The 16,076-nt window shown below is 53.6% G+C and overlaps 6 protein-coding genes across 6 annotated transcripts; 3 read left to right on the top strand and 3 right to left on the bottom strand.

Moving 5' to 3' along the window:
• Window positions 1–9: 9 nt before the first annotated feature.
• Window positions 10–3,674, bottom strand: G647_07911 (uncharacterized protein; the record flags this gene model as incomplete). Its single annotated transcript, XM_008732223.1, has 5 exons — window positions 10–2,536; window positions 2,588–2,855; window positions 2,902–3,266; window positions 3,326–3,543; window positions 3,594–3,674. 5 exons carry the CDS (start codon window positions 3,672–3,674, stop codon window positions 10–12), a joined length of 3,459 nt encoding a protein of 1,152 aa, XP_008730445.1.
• A 549-nt stretch (window positions 3,675–4,223) lies between these two features.
• G647_07910 (uncharacterized protein) lies at window positions 4,224–5,393 on the top strand (the record flags this gene model as incomplete). Its single annotated transcript, XM_008732222.1, has 3 exons — window positions 4,224–4,438; window positions 4,492–4,768; window positions 4,818–5,393. 3 exons carry the CDS (start codon window positions 4,224–4,226, stop codon window positions 5,391–5,393), a joined length of 1,068 nt encoding a protein of 355 aa, XP_008730444.1.
• A 145-nt stretch (window positions 5,394–5,538) lies between these two features.
• Window positions 5,539–6,660, bottom strand: G647_07909 (porphobilinogen deaminase; the record flags this gene model as incomplete). Its single annotated transcript, XM_008732221.1, has 2 exons — window positions 5,539–6,296; window positions 6,351–6,660. 2 exons carry the CDS (start codon window positions 6,658–6,660, stop codon window positions 5,539–5,541), a joined length of 1,068 nt encoding a protein of 355 aa, XP_008730443.1.
• A 347-nt stretch (window positions 6,661–7,007) lies between these two features.
• Window positions 7,008–9,719, top strand: G647_07908 (ATP-dependent protease La; the record flags this gene model as incomplete). Its single annotated transcript, XM_008732220.1, has 1 exon — window positions 7,008–9,719. The coding sequence occupies one exon, from the start codon at window positions 7,008–7,010 to the stop codon at window positions 9,717–9,719; it is 2,712 nt and encodes a 903-aa protein (XP_008730442.1).
• Window positions 9,720–10,141: 422 nt separating this feature from the next.
• On the bottom strand, window positions 10,142–11,347 carry G647_07907 (uncharacterized protein; the record flags this gene model as incomplete). The annotated part of the gene is made up of 3 exons (XM_008732219.1): window positions 10,142–10,397; window positions 10,490–10,786; window positions 10,887–11,347. The coding sequence occupies 3 exons, from the start codon at window positions 11,345–11,347 to the stop codon at window positions 10,142–10,144; spliced, it is 1,014 nt and encodes a 337-aa protein (XP_008730441.1).
• A 450-nt stretch (window positions 11,348–11,797) lies between these two features.
• G647_07906 (uncharacterized protein) lies at window positions 11,798–14,581 on the top strand (the record flags this gene model as incomplete). The annotated part of the gene is made up of 2 exons (XM_008732218.1): window positions 11,798–14,494; window positions 14,555–14,581. The coding sequence occupies 2 exons, from the start codon at window positions 11,798–11,800 to the stop codon at window positions 14,579–14,581; spliced, it is 2,724 nt and encodes a 907-aa protein (XP_008730440.1).
• Between the last annotated feature and the right edge of the window lie 1,495 nt (window positions 14,582–16,076).

Below are 16,076 nucleotides of genomic sequence, written 5' to 3'. Positions count from 1 at the left end.
GCGGCCAAGTTATAGCTTTTCTGCCCGTTCCAGCAATTCCCCTGCCAATCTCTCAAGGTAAGCCTTGGCCATATCCCTGGGAATGGCGCCCATGTCTAGTCCTCCATCATCGTCGGACTTTCCTATGGCAGACGCGGACGCCAAGGTTTGAGAAGGGCCGGTTTCTGCATCCGTTGATTTCTCCATTCCCTTCTCCTTCTCCTTGTTCTTCTCTTTCGGTTTGGAAGCCATCTGGAAACGACGGACGATTTTGTCGACGTCGCGACGGCCGTCTTCATACGCGGCAAGGTCGCGGTTGCCGTAGACGTCCCGGCCGGTGGCGTACTTGTGGGGTGAGAGCGTGCGGAAGAAGATGTTGAGGGCGATATTGATTCTTGAGGCGGTCGGGTCGTTGTCGCTCGTCCGGGTCGTGGCTGCATGAGGTGCTGTGGAGCTGGAATTCGCTGTTGAGCTCAAAGTCAAGGCCGAGGCTGAGACTGGCGCCGGGGTTGAGTTGTGGTTCGAAGTTGATACTGGCACTTCACTTGGTTGCGGCGTGCCCGTGTGCGCCCATAGCGGAGGGATGTACAATGCGTCGCCAGGCCTTAGGATGGCAACTTGGGGATGCGTGTTTGGAACGTGGCGCACGGAATCTGCTTCCGTGCCGACTCTCTCGGATACTTGGAAGATATCAATAGTTGAGGACGTTGATCCTGACGGGAAGGATAGGTGCTTCAAGTCGCTCGGTGGGAAGAGGATCAGTTTCCTTGTGCCCTGGATCTGGAACAGCACGTTGGCCATGACGTCGTAATGGAGCCACATGTTCACGTTGGAGCTGATTCGAAGAGGACTGCTGTGTTGGTGGTCCTTGATAAAGGAGAGCGAACTTGGGAGGTGGAAGTCTCCCGAGATCTCAGGCCAGTCACTGGTGAAGTCGGCAGGCGTCGTGGTCGGGTTGCTGCTTGAGATAGAGCGAAGATACATGTGTGCAGATGGGTCGGATTGTAGCTTGTTGATGAACTCGTGGAAGGAGGTGGCTTCGTAGGTGAAGTCTTTGCGTTGGAAATTCATGGTTCGACTTTGAGCTGCATGGACGACGACTGACTTCGAGGGCGGGATCTTTTCCAGCAGATAAGACGGCATCCATTGGGATAAGCACGGTCCCAAGTCCAGGGCTGCAAGTACTCTGGGCACGCCGTCCTGCAGGATGCGGACGAAGTCGCGACTGGTATGAATATCGACATGCTCGACCGACGCCATGTTCGTCGGAGATGAATTACCGTTGCCCGTGTTGGTCCGCGATTGTGAAGCGGGCACCACCGCTTCAGGCTTCATCATAGCCCAGCGCGAGCTCGGACCTGCTTCACGGTCGTGCAGCAGCCAACAGCCAGGGTTCCAATATGCACCAAAGCTGAAACAGGTCGCTCCACCTCCGACAATGAGGGTTGTTGATTCCGCCGTGAAATGGGTGGAGTGGCCGATCAAGAAAGGTCGAGGGACATTCGGATCGATCCTGGGCAGGACACATGCGACTCTTAGCTCCATTTCCTTCTCGTAATCGTTGAAGGCGGAAAAGCTGCCAATAATAGAGAGTATCTCATAGTCTCGTGGAATGCAACCATGCTTTGCGACTCCACCGATAAGCAGAACCTCGTCCCTGATGACGCTGAACGATGCGCCGAAGCGACTCAACCAGGGCCAGATACCAGCGGAAGCATCCAGGGCTGTAGAAGTTTTAAAGTGGATTCCCATGACCCTGTTGTCCCTTATGATCAATCGCCACTTCCAGAGGCCTTGACAGACAACTCCATCATGACGCAGACCGCCCATCAGAAGCCCGTGGTTGAACCCCAGGCGCATGAATGATGCTCCAAACCGCGGCATGGGATCGTCTTTGACATTGCGGAGCACTTGCCATCCGTTGTGCTTGTCCCATAACAGAGTGTCAACAGCAATCTTTTGTTCTGAAACTTTGCCGCCGTACACTACCACGCCGTACTGATCGTGCGGGAGTACCACGGCCGCACTCCGGTGACGGAAACGAGGCTCTGGAAGATCATGGACTCTTTCCCATCTGCCACCAATTTGTAACCAGCAGTCTTTCAGAGGAGTAGAAGGCGAAGTTCGTCCGCCTACGAGAAGGTTCATTTCCAGCTTAGGACCAAAGCTTGTGATTGTGTGGCAGCATCTGGCCCCAATGTTTTCAGGTGGTACTGCAGGGTATGGCATTGCGGAATTTGCGAAAGTATAGACTGATGTAGTCGATAGCCGGCCCTTTGGACCGACTCCACCATGCAAACCCAGAGCGTCTTGCTCAGGGATCTTGTAGGCAGAGCCGTGATGCGTCCTCCCCTCTTTGTCGGAGTTGGCGGAATAAGTGTACGCGAACCATTGAGTGTTTTCCCGGTGGGGAGAGACTGTCCTTGCTGATAAGTCTGATGCTAAGCTGTCAATCGAGGCTCTTCTTGAACCCCTCTGTTGCTCTGGAATCAGTGGTTCAACTCCTGTCTGCGCTACAAGAAGGCAGTAATGCGACCCGAATAGGGCAAACTCTTCCCTATAACCAATATTCAGTGGCGGCGATCAGGTAATCCGACATGTCACTTACCATTCGTCGAATGGCTCGACCTCGTCCAGCGACATTCTTATAGACGGGGACAAGAACCTTGAGTCAGCCCACAGTTCCCACAAGTTCTGCATATTGACATGAGCGAACCCTGCGTCTTGGAAGCGAAGCGTTTGGGTATGACTTCCAGGGTACTTTAGTACCGATCGGAGTGGGGTGCCGAGTTTGGCGAAGTGCTTCAGCATGGTCGCAGTGAAAGGGTTGTCCGGTCGATCCGGAGACTGTTGTTCCAGTAGACAAAAGGTCACATCTGACCTGATTAGCCATTGTCCATGACCATGTAGAAAGGAGCTTACCGGGGGACAAGGTGGTAGTCCATCGTATCAAGGCATCGGCGTCTTCAGTAGACATGTATGTGATGCTCACCTCTGCGACACAAAGAATGAGGCTCTGGTCGACGTCGACAACTGACTTGATCAATCGCTCTAGTCTCGTTAAGTTCCGCAGGTCGCACCCAATCCCACTGTACTCTACCGAGTCGAAGACAACTCCATTCTCCAGTTCAGCCTCGGGTGTCATAGACAGCATCTCCTTCATCTGCGGTGTGTTTAGAATGATCTCTCGTTTGGTGACCATCAGTGCCTCGAAATCTACATCGAGGAACTTCGTGTTGTTGCATAACTCCTTGTGATGGGCCATCCATGAAAACGGTAGCGGGTCACTAGACTACCAGATCAGATCCAGGCCGGCAGGACAGAGATACCAGTCAACCTTACTCACTAGCCGCAACCGAGGTTGATGATGACTTTCTTCTGGTCAGAAACCTTTTCAAGGAACTGCCTGACTACCCAATCAATGGCCCTCATGCGAAGCCAGTATCCTCTGTTGATGGTGGGAGATCTTCGTATGGGTTTCCGGACAAAATAGCGGTAGAAATGCGGCTGGGGCAGGTAAAGCTTCTCTACACTTCGCTTGGAAACAATACTGCTGTTGTTCGTCTACCGGGATCGATTAGTGTGGGATGTTGAAGAGAAGACGGGAGACCTACACCCATGATGAGGCCTGCATTCTTCTCCATGGGTATTTCGTCGTTGAGACTGTCATCTCGCAGGTGCACTGACGACGTCATCTTGACCTGTATGGCAGTCTAGAGCGGATCTGGTAGAAGAGGTGAATGGTGAGGGAGAGAAGAAATGGATTGAAAAAGTATGCGAGGTGAATGAGGTGCGCGAGGACAGAATGCTGAGCCGAGAGGTGGCCAGAGAGGGTACCACCATGTGCACTACCCTTTCCTCTCTTCTAGTTCTCTAGTTTCAGTTCTCGAATCGCGAAATATGTTCTCAGCACTCGTGGTTACAAGCACCTTTTATTCGTCTTCAGAGGATGACTCAATCGCATGGAATATGGGGCTTGGCACCGGGTCGATTCTGATTGGTCGACGCGGAGTACCTTCTTCTTCTGCTTCCTGATTAGTAAACTTGAATTGAAGAGCGCGCTCAGGTGGCGCTCAGTGCACAAGCTCATACCGAGTACTCCGTACAGTATCTGGATCTTGCGAAAGGGCAGGTAAATTTTAGCATCGGACAGCGCTGAGTGATTGGCCACCCACACCATCCACATACTTGATTTTCACGGGCAGAAAACGAAGCGGAGCAAGTGTCGACTCATCGCGCACACCATGGCGGAGGATCCTGAACCGTCCTTGGGAGCATTGTTCAAGCAAGCGAACAATCAGCAAGATGAGCTAGAAAGCCTCGATCCCCGGACTGCGCAGTACAAAGACACCCTCCAGTCTATCATTCATAGCCTCGAGCGATGTCGACAGTTGATCCGGCAGTTATCATTATTCAGCACGAATGAAGAAGTGGAGGACATCTCAACGCAGGATCTTCAGTATATGGGTCCCCATCTCGTGATGAAACTTGCATCGCTGATTGGAAATGCAGGTATCTAACGGTTGATTGTCTCCTCGCGGAGTTCAAACTCAAGTCATATGGCGTTGACAGATTGGCTTCATTACGCGAGGCAGGGGAGTTGTTCGAAAACTTCTTGACCCTGCTAGACCAATATGGCTTGTTGGCAGCTCCGGATCGAGAGCTGTATGAGCGATACCTTGAACAGAAAAGTTCGTTTAGGATAGTCAGTACAGACAGTGCGGAGGAAAAACGGAAAATCAAGATTGCGCGCTTCCAAGAGGAAAAATCCTTGAAGCAGAAACTCCAGGTGTGTGAATCTCTAATCATTGGCACAGGGAGCCTGTTGACAATGACAGTATTTGAGGAACGAGTCACAAAAGGCAAATGTTGATGATGAAACCATTCGGAGCCTGCATCTCGCCGACATAGCACTCCGGGTCAACAACACATTCTCATCTCTCGATATGATTAGTCAGGAGATGGATATCTTGTCACAAATGCGTGATTCCGAGCCGATCAGACCCAGTCCTGTCCTCCCAGACCAACGGGCTCCTGGCAGGTCTGATAACTACTCCGAGCGCCTCGATGGCCCCACAACGATGGCGGGACTTGGGAAAAGACGAGGTCCCTTGCTGAGTCCTAGCGGAAAACCTCTTCAGCCCTTTACCTTGACAGATAAGCGTACCCAGCTACGACAAGGTGTGTTTAGGCCCGGCCACAGCCTTCCCACGATGAGTATCGACGAGTATCTGGATGAAGAACGGCGGAGGGGAGGCATCATTGACGGTGGGGGGAACGCGGACGCCCCTCAGCCCGAGCCTGATGAGGACAATATGGACGCGGTCGATGCTGCCACGATGAAAGCAAGAGAATGGGATGAGTTCGTCGAAGCAAATCCCAAGGGTGCCGGAAACACCTTGAACCGTGGATGATTCGGAAGTCCCCCCCGATGCCTCTCAGTGGCGACGAGAGTCGGCGTCTTGATGCGAGATCCCTGCAGTTCATTCAATGCCACATCTGAGCTGGTGGTCCTGCACGACCTCACTCTGTCGTTTAGGAATGGTGGAAGCCTTCAATTCATTTCTCTTCAAGATCGGCGACAGTGGTTGGCCGCTTCTCCTTGATCTCGGCAAGAATCTTGTCTGCACCTCTGCGAAGCAGTTCCGAAGCCACGTTGACACCGAATAACTCCGCCTCTTCTTTACTTTGCACAATCTCCTTCATCTCGACGTCCGCTTTCTCCTTGCCATCTGTGCTGACAACAATGGCTTTCAGTAGCAGTGCGTTGTGGCCGTTTTCACCTTCTGTCCATGTAGTCTCAACACCTAGCGGGGCACTGCAACCTCCCTCCAAGGTCCTCAGAAGACTTCGTTCGGCTGCTGTAGCGAGATACGTCTGTTGGTGATTGATCAAGTTGAGCATGCGCTGTACCCGACGGTCCGATGACCTATTTTCAATGCCTATAGCACCCTGTCCAACTGCATGTAGCATTCCGCCATTTCCGGAATCTAGGTACTGGGTGATTCGATGGCCGAGGTCGAGGCGGACAAGTCCAGCAGCTGCCAGAATCAATGCATCGAACGGCCCGTCTGCAGCATCAAGTTTTGCCAGCCGGGTGGGCACATTGCCTCTGACATCTAAGATCTTCAGATGCGGGTGCTTCAGTGCTATCTGAGCAGTGCGACGGATCGATGAGGTCCCAATCACTGATCCTGCCGGGAGATCCTGGATGTTGCAGACATTCCGGCCGGCTTTGAGAACGAAAGCGTCTCTAGGATCTTCACGGGTCATTACAGCTCCTATTTCGCAGCCCGGGGGCAATTGCGTCGGGACATCTGCAAGCTATTAGTCTAGTTCCACAAGACTAATGCCACGAATGTGAGACGGACCTTTAAGCGAGTGGACCAGGAAATCCAATTGTCCCTCAACCATGAGAGTCTCAAGTTCGTGGGTCCACAGATTCTTCACTGGCATGTCTTTGAAAGGTGTCAGTTTGTCAACGTCTCCGGCTGCTGTGTCCCGAGCTTTGATCGCATAGCTGTAGTCTGGACACGCCGTTGCTAGGGCACTCAGCACGATTTCCGTCTGCACGAGCGCCAGTTTGGATTTTCTGCTGCCGACATTGAATGTGGTATTTAAGCCCGACTCATTGGAGATGGTTGGGGGATTGTCTCCTGGTATCCCCGCTTGGGTCGCCATTGTTCTTTATTTGTGACTTCTTCGTCTCTGAGGTATTTGCCAGGAATCATGCTCTAGAAAATTCATTGTTCAAGATACGGCTGAAAGCGGTTAGAGGCTCTCCGCCGTCACGTGGCACGTCGATCACTTCGGCTTGCCGGACCTCGGCATGCGGAGGTCGATGATTGCGCAGTCGTCGCCAGTTTCGGCGCATCCAGCAACTTCCATGACACCATTCAGTAACTTGACGATGCGACTCCCGAATCAGTAATCCTCCTGTCGACCCCAGAGTCCACATAAACACCTGCGGCTCCCCACCTGACTCTCCCTCTCGACCATCACTCTTACTGTGACCAACACCAGCGATCATGGGTTACACGGCGAAGGCGACCATCCCCCTCATTCCTCTCGCGAAAGACGCCGTTCTTTTGCCGGGAGTCACTCTCCGCATCCCAGTGTCGAGTCGTGCGGACATACCCCTTCTGCTGTCCTCGGCGTTCCAACGCGCCACCAAGTCGAGGACGGGGTCGGCTCAATTGCCAATCGGCTGCGTCCCGTTGAACTCGCCCTTTCTGAGCCCGGACGGCAAGGAACTGCTGGATAGTTCTGCGAAGGAGAGCAGCCGTGATTATGACACCGCCGGTATCGATCCAGGCAAGGCAAGAAAACAGGATCTCTACGGGTATGGCACGCTGGCAAAGATTATCGGTGTCCAAGGCAATTCCAACGCCGACCCGTATCTGCTCGTCGAGGGTATCCAGAGATTCAGAATAGATAAGGTTCGACACGAAAGACCACATTTCGAGGCTGAAGTTACCTTCTACGAGGATGAAGTACCCGACCTCAACGACGGAGACCTCCGTGCTAGTTTCACCCGATTAAAGCAACGATCACGCGAGCTTTTGACACTTCTTCGACTCTCATCACTCTTCCGACCCGCATCAATGGTGCTATCCCCGCTGATCGTCCGCCGCTTCGAGTTGTTCATTGCGAAGAAAGACCTCTCACAGGCAGGCCAGTTGGCCGACTTCATGACCGACATTGTCGAAGCAAGTTTTGAAGAGAAGTTAAGGATACTCAGCACTTTGAATCTGCACGAGAGACTCGAACGTGTGCTAGCTCTACTTAACAAGCAGATATCTGGAATTAATGGCAACATCAAGATCACTTCCGTCACATCCACAACCATCCCCGGCAACCTTCCAATCGACATCAATGACCTGAACCAACAGCAGCGGGAAGCACTAGCCCGGCGGGCAATGTCCGGACTGAACGGTATGTCGCCTCCAGGGGTGCCAGGCATGACCCGCGGCGACGGCGATGAAGACAACGAAGTCAATGAAGTCGATGAGCTCCGGAAGAAGGTCAACGAGGCCGGCCTGTCGCCGGAAGCTCATAAGGTTGCAGAGCGTGAATTGCGACGGCTCAAGAAGATGAACCCTGCCAACGCCGAATACGGCGTCATCCGCACCTACGTCGAGAACTTGGCTGAGATCCCTTGGACAAAAGTAACTGACGACCACCTTGGCGTCGAGACTCTTCAACGAGCTCGCAAGCAACTCGACGACGACCACTATGGCCTCGAGAAGATCAAGAAACGTCTTCTCGAATACCTCGCTGTCCTCAAGCTCAAACAATCCGTTAATGCCGACGTCGACCAACAGATCGCTCGCCTGACCAAGCAGCTCACTCCGAACAACACCGAAGACAGCAAAGAAATCGAACAAATTCCAGACGAGGAGCGTGATGCTGCCACTGCGAAACTTCACGTCCTCAAATCTAAGCGTATGGTGGACAAATCCCCCATCTTGCTGTTGGTTGGCCCACCAGGAACAGGCAAAACCTCGCTCGCCAAATCTATCGCCTTGTCATTGGGGAGAAAATTCCACCGGATCTCTCTAGGCGGCGTGCGCGACGAGGCCGAAATCCGCGGGCATAGGCGAACTTATGTCGCTGCCATGCCTGGCCTTATCGTCTCTGGGTTGAAGAAGGTCGGCGTGGCGAACCCTGTTTTCCTGCTCGATGAGATTGATAAGATTTCCTCGAACAACTTCCACGGCGACCCTTCTGCTGCGATGCTCGAGGTGTTGGATCCGGAGCAGAACCACAGCTTCAACGACCACTACGTGAATATTCCCATCGACTTAAGTAAAGTCCTCTTCATCGCTACGGCAAACTCCCTCGACACCATTCCCGCGCCTCTTCTTGACCGTATGGAAACAATAAGACTGGCGGGATATACCACAGTCGAGAAACGCCACATCGCCAAACAGCACCTCATACCCAAGCAAATTCGGACAAATGGTCTGGGCGAGGGTCAAGTCATCCTTCCGGACGATGTTGTGGACGCAATCATAACCCAGTACACACGAGAATCCGGGGTGCGGAATCTTGAGAGAGAGATCGGGAGTGTGTGCCGCTTCAAGGCGGTTCAGTACGCCGACCTCCAAGACGCGAACGACACATCAAAGTACAATCCCGTCGTGAAGGTCGAAGAACTAGAAGAGATCCTCGGCATCGAGCGATTTGAAGAAGAGATTGCTGAGAAAGTATCTCGACCCGGTGTCGTGACCGGGCTAGTGGCCTACTCGAGCGGCGGTCAGGGCAGTATCCTATTCATCGAAGTCGCAGACATGCCTGGAAAGGGTCGCGTTCAACTTACCGGCAAGTTGGGCGATGTGCTCAAGGAAAGTGTCGAGGTGGCGCTCAGTTGGGTGAAAGCTCACAGCTATGAACTCGGCCTCACCCATGACAGAGACGAGGATATCATGGAAAAACGCGCGATCCATGTACATTGTCCCGCTGGAGCCGTGCCCAAAGACGGACCCAGTGCAGGGTTGGCCCATACGGTGGCGCTCATCTCGCTCTTCAGCGGCAAGACCGTGCCACCGACGATAGCGATGACCGGTGAAGTCAGTCTGAGGGGCCGCGTCATGCCCGTGGGCGGGATCAAGGAGAAGTTAATCGGCGCACATCGTGCAGGGGTCAAGACTGTGCTGTTGCCTGTAGGGAACAAGAAGGACGTCAAGGATGTGCCGGACGAGGTGAAGCGCGAGCTGAGGATTGTGCACGTCAAGTAAGTCTCCCTTTATCTCTCCCCTTTTTCTGCAGTTGTGGCATGGAGTTTCTAACGTGTTGTACTTCTAGGCACGTCTACGAGGCGTTGAGACATATCTGGCCGGATTCGACGTGGGCGACGGATCAATACATTGCCCAGGTGGAGAGCAGACTGTAGTATACACGATAACCTTCTCCCTCGCTGCTCGCTGTGTGGCAATGACGTGGAGTTTATTAGGCGGAGCGCCAGGTCGAACGTTGCCTTTAGCAAGCGACCACTTCTGTATTCTGTTTTATAGCAAGCCCATGACGGTGTCACCATTAGGACCATCGCCCCTTCCACTCATTCCTCTACGCAATGCTTTTAGACGCATCGATATGTAAGAAGTGTTGTACAATATGACCATGACAACCCACACACACACACAAGGTCGACAGGCAGTTATCATACAGACGGCCGCGACCCTCCCGCCGGCTGCTGTGTGGAGTCCGCTCCGGTGAGCCCACGCATAGCACGCCAGTCGTCGGCAAAATTCTGCCACGTGGGCGCCCACCGCGTCTTGCCCTTCAGCAGCTGCTGCGCTTGCACGGCGATGGCCTTTCTGTGTTTTTGGTTCGGGTTGTGCATGCCCCATTCGGACTCCTCGCGGTTCTTTTCCACGATGGCTTTCATCGAGGCCCAGTACTCGTTGTGCTCCCAGCTGTATTCAAGTGTGGTTAGCTTGTGACCTGGGATAGTTCTACCAGCCCGGCGGCGGTGGACCTGTTGGAGTGGGTGTGTGGGAGAACTTACGCATCGAGATTCTCGGGCTCTTCAGGGTAGACGAAGGGTTTGGCGAGTAGACATGTCATTTTCTTCTTGCTGCCCGGCCGGAACGCCTGGCCGCGCGAGTACATGTCGCGGCCTTCCTTCCGGTCGAGCTTCTGCTGGAAGACCGCGCTGCGGATGTGCAGGACGTCGACGTTGTAGACGTCCTTGAGGTAGGCTTTCAGGTCGAGCTTGTTGAAGTGTAGCGGCACGTCGAAGGCAGCGTAGCGTGGGCCGAGATGGGGTGTGCGCATGAGGACGACGGCGTCTTCGGGCGACGGGCTGGCCGGGGGGAGACTGTCAGATCGTGGTTACGCCGACGACTGGGATGGGGGAATACATGACATGACATGATATAACAGAGCGAGTGCCCGGAACTTACAAATAGACTTGCTTCCGCATGCTGAGGGGGACATTGTAGGGGAAGGAGAAGTATTTCGAGGGGTTGAGCAGGATGCGCAGAATGTTGGAGCGGTTGAGGTTGATGGATCCCTGCTGAATGAAGGTCTTGACGTCCTGCGAGAGGGTCCGTAGGTTGGGATGTGCCTCGATGAACTGCGGCAGAGTCTCGCTGTCTAGCTTCCACCACTCCATGTTTATTTCCTCATTGTCGATCAGTGGTCTCCATGCCTTGGAGCCGGGCCACGTCTGCCGCCGTAGTTCATCCTTGCTCACCAAGTTCTTGGCTTGCCAGAAGGAGAGCCCTTTGCTGGATTGGATGCGTCGTTTGGCATTCCAGAGTCGAGGCCCGTCGCCGTTGACAGGGTGGACTCGTTTCGTTCGGAGGACTGGCGGAGTTGTTCTGACGTTGATTTTCGCGCGGACGCGTATGCCGCGAGGCATGGTGCGACGGTGCAAGATAGAGAGGGACTGCACAGCGTCGGTGAGCGTGGAATTTCCTCAATGCAAAGTGAGCCTCGAAACCATGAAACTGAGAGTTGGAGTGCACGGGGCTCGGAGTCCGGAAAAACAGTATCTCCGAAGGCCGTGCCAGCCTGATGCAGCCTCATTAAATCGCCTTCCCCGGAGACACGCTCCCGCCGGTCAGTATTTTGGTGGATCACCAATTCGTCTTTCACCTATTCCGTAAGCTTCTTGACGCCTGCGGCCAATTGTCCAGGTACAGACAGACGCTTCCCAACTCCGCAAAATCCAGCACTTGCGCAAACCACTCTTCTGCGTCCCAGTCATTGTTGATTTCTCAACCATTCCCGTTCGTTACTCGCGTGTTCCGATCTGGTCTCCATCTACCTCTTCCTCACATTTATTGGCCACTGAAGGGCCGGGTGCAAGATGGCGCAGGACGACAAGAAGCCCACCGCCGCGGAGAAGGGCAAGGGCAAGGCAGACGACGTTCCCATGTCAAATGGAGAGAAGAGCGATGCCACAGAAAAGACGGGCGAGAAAGCAGCCGAGCCAAAGAAGCCTGGCGAACCTGTTGCTGAGGAGGAACTCAGCGAGGAGGATCAACAACTCAAGAGTGACCTCGAGATGCTGGTCGAGAGATTAAAAGAAGACGATGCCTCCCTGTACCAGCCTTCAATCGACGCCATCAAAAACTTCATCAAGACCTCGACTTCCTCCATGACCGCCGTGCCCAAACCCCTCAAATTCCTCCGCCCTCACTACGATGAAATTGCCGCCCTTTACGACAAGTGGTCTGCAGGATCCGACAAAGACTCTCTAGCAGATATGTTGTCGGTGTTGGGCATGACATATGGGGATGAAGAGAAGCTGGAGACCCTGAAATACAGATTGCTGTCGAACAGGTCGGACGATCTGGGGTCCTGGGGTCACGAATACATCAGACATCTCGCGCTTGAGATCGGTCAAGAATACCAGAATCGCCTGACAGAAGAAAAGGACGTCGGCGACTTGACGGATCTGGCTTTGTCATTGGTACCCTACTTCCTCAGCCACAACGCGGAAGCCGATGCCGTGGATCTCCTCAGCGAGCTGGAGATGATCGAGGAGATCACGCGATTCCTGGACGAGAATACTTTCGGCCGTGTTTGCCTGTACATGACGAGCATGGTCAACTTGCTCACCTATCCCGACGATATCGCTTTCCTGAAAACCGCTCACGACATCTATGTTAAGTACAACAAGCTTGCTCAGGCGATGGTCCTTGCAATAAGATTGAACGACCACGAACTCATCCAGCAAGACTTGGAGTCGACGGATGATGTGGCGTTGAAGAAACAGCTCGCTTTCCTCATCGCCCGACAGCGCATATCGGTAGAGCTGGGCGGCGACAGCAAGGATGATCAAGAGATTGCTGAGTGTATAGGAAACACACAGCTGCCCAACCACTTCAAGACCTTGGCTAAAGAGCTCAACATCCTGGAGCCCAAAGTGCCGGAGGATATCTACAAGACACATCTGGAGAGCGGTCGCGGTAGCTCGGCCGCCGCCGACTCGGCGAAGCACAACCTGGCCAGCGCCTTCGTCAACGCCTTTGTCAACGCAGGATTCGGCACCGACAAGCTAATGCTGGTAGAAGGCGAGCAACGACCGTGGGTATGGAAGACGAAAGATGATGGCATGCTGTCTGCCACGGCCTCGCTGGGAATGCTCATGCAATGGGACGTGGAGGGCAGCTTGGACGTCATTGATAGATTTCAACAGGCTTCCGAGGACTCCATCAAGGCTGGAGCTCTACTGGCGTATGGTGTGGTCAATTCCGGGGTCAGGATGGAGGGTGATCCAGTCATTTCCCTGCTCAGCGATGACGATGTGCTCAACAGCAACAAACCTTCCATAAGAGTGGCTGCCATTATGGGTCTGGGGTTGTCGTATGCTGGTTCAAATCGAGAGGACCTGTTGGATTATCTACTGCCCATCCTCGAGGACAATGGCTTGGAGATGCAATTGTCTGCGATGGCTGCTGTATCACTGGGTATGATCTTTGTGGGATCCTCGAATCACCAAGTCGCCGAGGCCATTGCCACCCAGATGATGGATGAGGTGAGGCAGAAGCAGCTCAAGGATAAGTGGGCAAGATTCATGGCGTTAGGATTGGCCCTTCTCTATTTTGGCCGGCAAGAGGAGGTCGATGTGATCCTGGACATCCTTAAGGCGGTTGATCATCCCATGTCGTTGCCAACTGCGACACTGGCGTCGGTTTGTGCCTGGGCAGGTACGGGAGCTGTGCTTAAGCTGCAAGATCTCCTTCACCTCTTGAACGACCACTTGGAGGACAAGGAAGACAATGTTGGCGAGCAACTGGTACAATCCTACTCTGTACTTGGCCTGTCTCTGATCGCCATGGGCGAGGATGTCGGTCAGGAGATGATTCTCCGTCAATTTGGCCACCTCATGCACTACGGCGAGGCTAACATCCGGAAGGCCGTGCCTCTGGCTATGGGTTTGATCAGTCCCAGCAATCCACAAATGAAGATCTACGACACCCTGTCACGCTACAGCCACGACAATGACAATGATGTTGCCATCAACGCCATTTTCGCCATGGGACTGGTCGGAGCTGGGACGAACAATGCTCGTCTCGCACAACTGTTGAGACAGTTAGCCAGCTACTACCATCGGGATCAGAATTCGCTATTCATGGTCCGAATCGCCCAGGGCCTCGTCCACATGGGCAAAGGAACCATGTCACTCAACCCTTTCCATACCGACCGACAGGTCTTGTCAAGAGTCGCTGCGGCAGGTCTCCTGACCGTGCTTGTCTCCCTGATCGATGCGAAACAGTTTATCCTGGGCGACGCGCATTACCTCCTCTATTTCCTGGTTACAGCCATGTACCCGAGATTCTTGGTGACTCTCGATGAAGACTTGAAGCCACTTACAGTGAATGTACGAGTCGGTCAAGCGGTCGATGTTGTGGGTCAAGCCGGTCGACCACGAACGATTACCGGTTGGCAGACTCAGAGCACGCCGGTGTTGTTGGCGCACGGAGAACGAGCGGAGTTGGAGGACGAGGAATATATCTGTTTGAGCAGCACGCTCGAGGGTTTGGTCATTCTACGCAAGGTAAGTACCCTTTCTTCCCACTTGGAGAAGTCCATCGTTCTAACAAGCTCGCGCTCACAGAATCCGGAATGGGAATCCACAAAGTAAAGGCGCTATCGCAACAGTTAAGGAAATCGTCGTCTTCGCATCCACTTCGGTCGATCGCGTGCAAATGCCGGGTCGAGCAGCATGCCGTACCTTGTACCATAGATGATAGATTCGCAGGGACTCGCCAGTGGTTCTGGAAGGGGAAGTCGCAACAATGCTTTCGAACCTGTAATCGGTGAGCGGGAGGTATCGGTCGAGAGTTACAGTACTGGTGAGAAATGCATGCTCCTCGGGATGAACAACGGTGCGAGCAAACGTGCTCACTTTTTTACTGGCTATGAGTATATGCAAGTATCGCGTGACCTAGGACATCCACAACACCATCTACCTCAGCACACTAAACCACTGTATTTCGTCCACGAACACCACCCTCAGCAGGGAGGAACAACAAAGTGTATCCCACCAGTAGGTAATACGTATACTAGACGGCGATGAGTCAGAATGCTCAAGGAAATCGTACAAGCCCTGTACTGAAATTGACGAGGTTCGTCGTTCGGCACTCCCTCGCAGGCCCATCCGCTACGGCGCGGAGAGGCACCAACGACAGCGAGGACTAAGCTATGTAAGTGGCCTGCAGTCGCTAGGTAGGTGGGTAGATACCCTAGATAGGCACGATGCACCCGAGATTGAGAATAGGAAAGCACCTGTCTCGGATATACAATAGTTGTTATATGCCGCGTTCTTGGACCAGATGGCCACCAGTGTTCGTATCAGGACACGCAACTTGCCCGCCAGAAGTGAGAGCTGATGCTGTGCACGGCGCTGCGTACTGTGAAATACAGTGTAACCTTGATGGGTACGGAGCCGCTATATGCACCACCGTAGGCCACCCCGGCCAAAGTACTTTTAAGTAGTGCTCTTGTGCAGCGAGGCTCGAGGCTTCAGGGGCGTGGAATCAACATGCGCGCCCCAACCTAGGACACACATAACCGTATGCTATTGGGGAGCGACTTTCTGTAATTTGAGTCTTGAAACCTGTGTATACTGCTTGCTTTGGAGGAGCTCGATAAAGACTAAATGGTAGACATATTGGTTGATGGTAGTGTAATGGTATGAGCGAGGCGTGGCCCGATAGTTATGATACTTCACGGATGAAAGGTAGGGAGTCCGAGTTGGAGAGAATGGTTGGGAGGCATGACAGCTAAATCAGTGTGATAAGGGGAAGAGATGCAGGAAGTTCAATGAGTCGGCGAGAACACACCAAACTAATAAGGAGGCGCTGCTAGTGATGGCCGAAAGCGTGTGCGCGGCTGCCGTGGGAGGATCTACAGCCTCGTTAACATGTTTGTGTTGCCTCCAGCACAAGGAGAGCCTTGGAAAACTAGGCGCCCTGATGGCCAGAGGAGTTTCAAAGAGCAACACCACCGTCTAGGCGACTGGATGGATCCCTGCACGAGCAGACAACACGGGCTTTTGACGTTCGTCAGAACGGTCCCCAGATGTTGGCGACACGGCTACTGTGCCTGCTTGAACCGTACTGGAGGTTGGACACCGC

Source organism: Cladophialophora carrionii, assembly GCF_000365165.1.
Source record: "Cladophialophora carrionii CBS 160.54 unplaced genomic scaffold supercont1.6, whole genome shotgun sequence".
Taxonomy (NCBI): domain Eukaryota; kingdom Fungi; phylum Ascomycota; class Eurotiomycetes; order Chaetothyriales; family Herpotrichiellaceae; genus Cladophialophora; species Cladophialophora carrionii.
The sequence above is the reverse complement of the archived record's forward strand: the minus strand, read 5'-3'. Positions and strand labels throughout refer to the sequence as shown.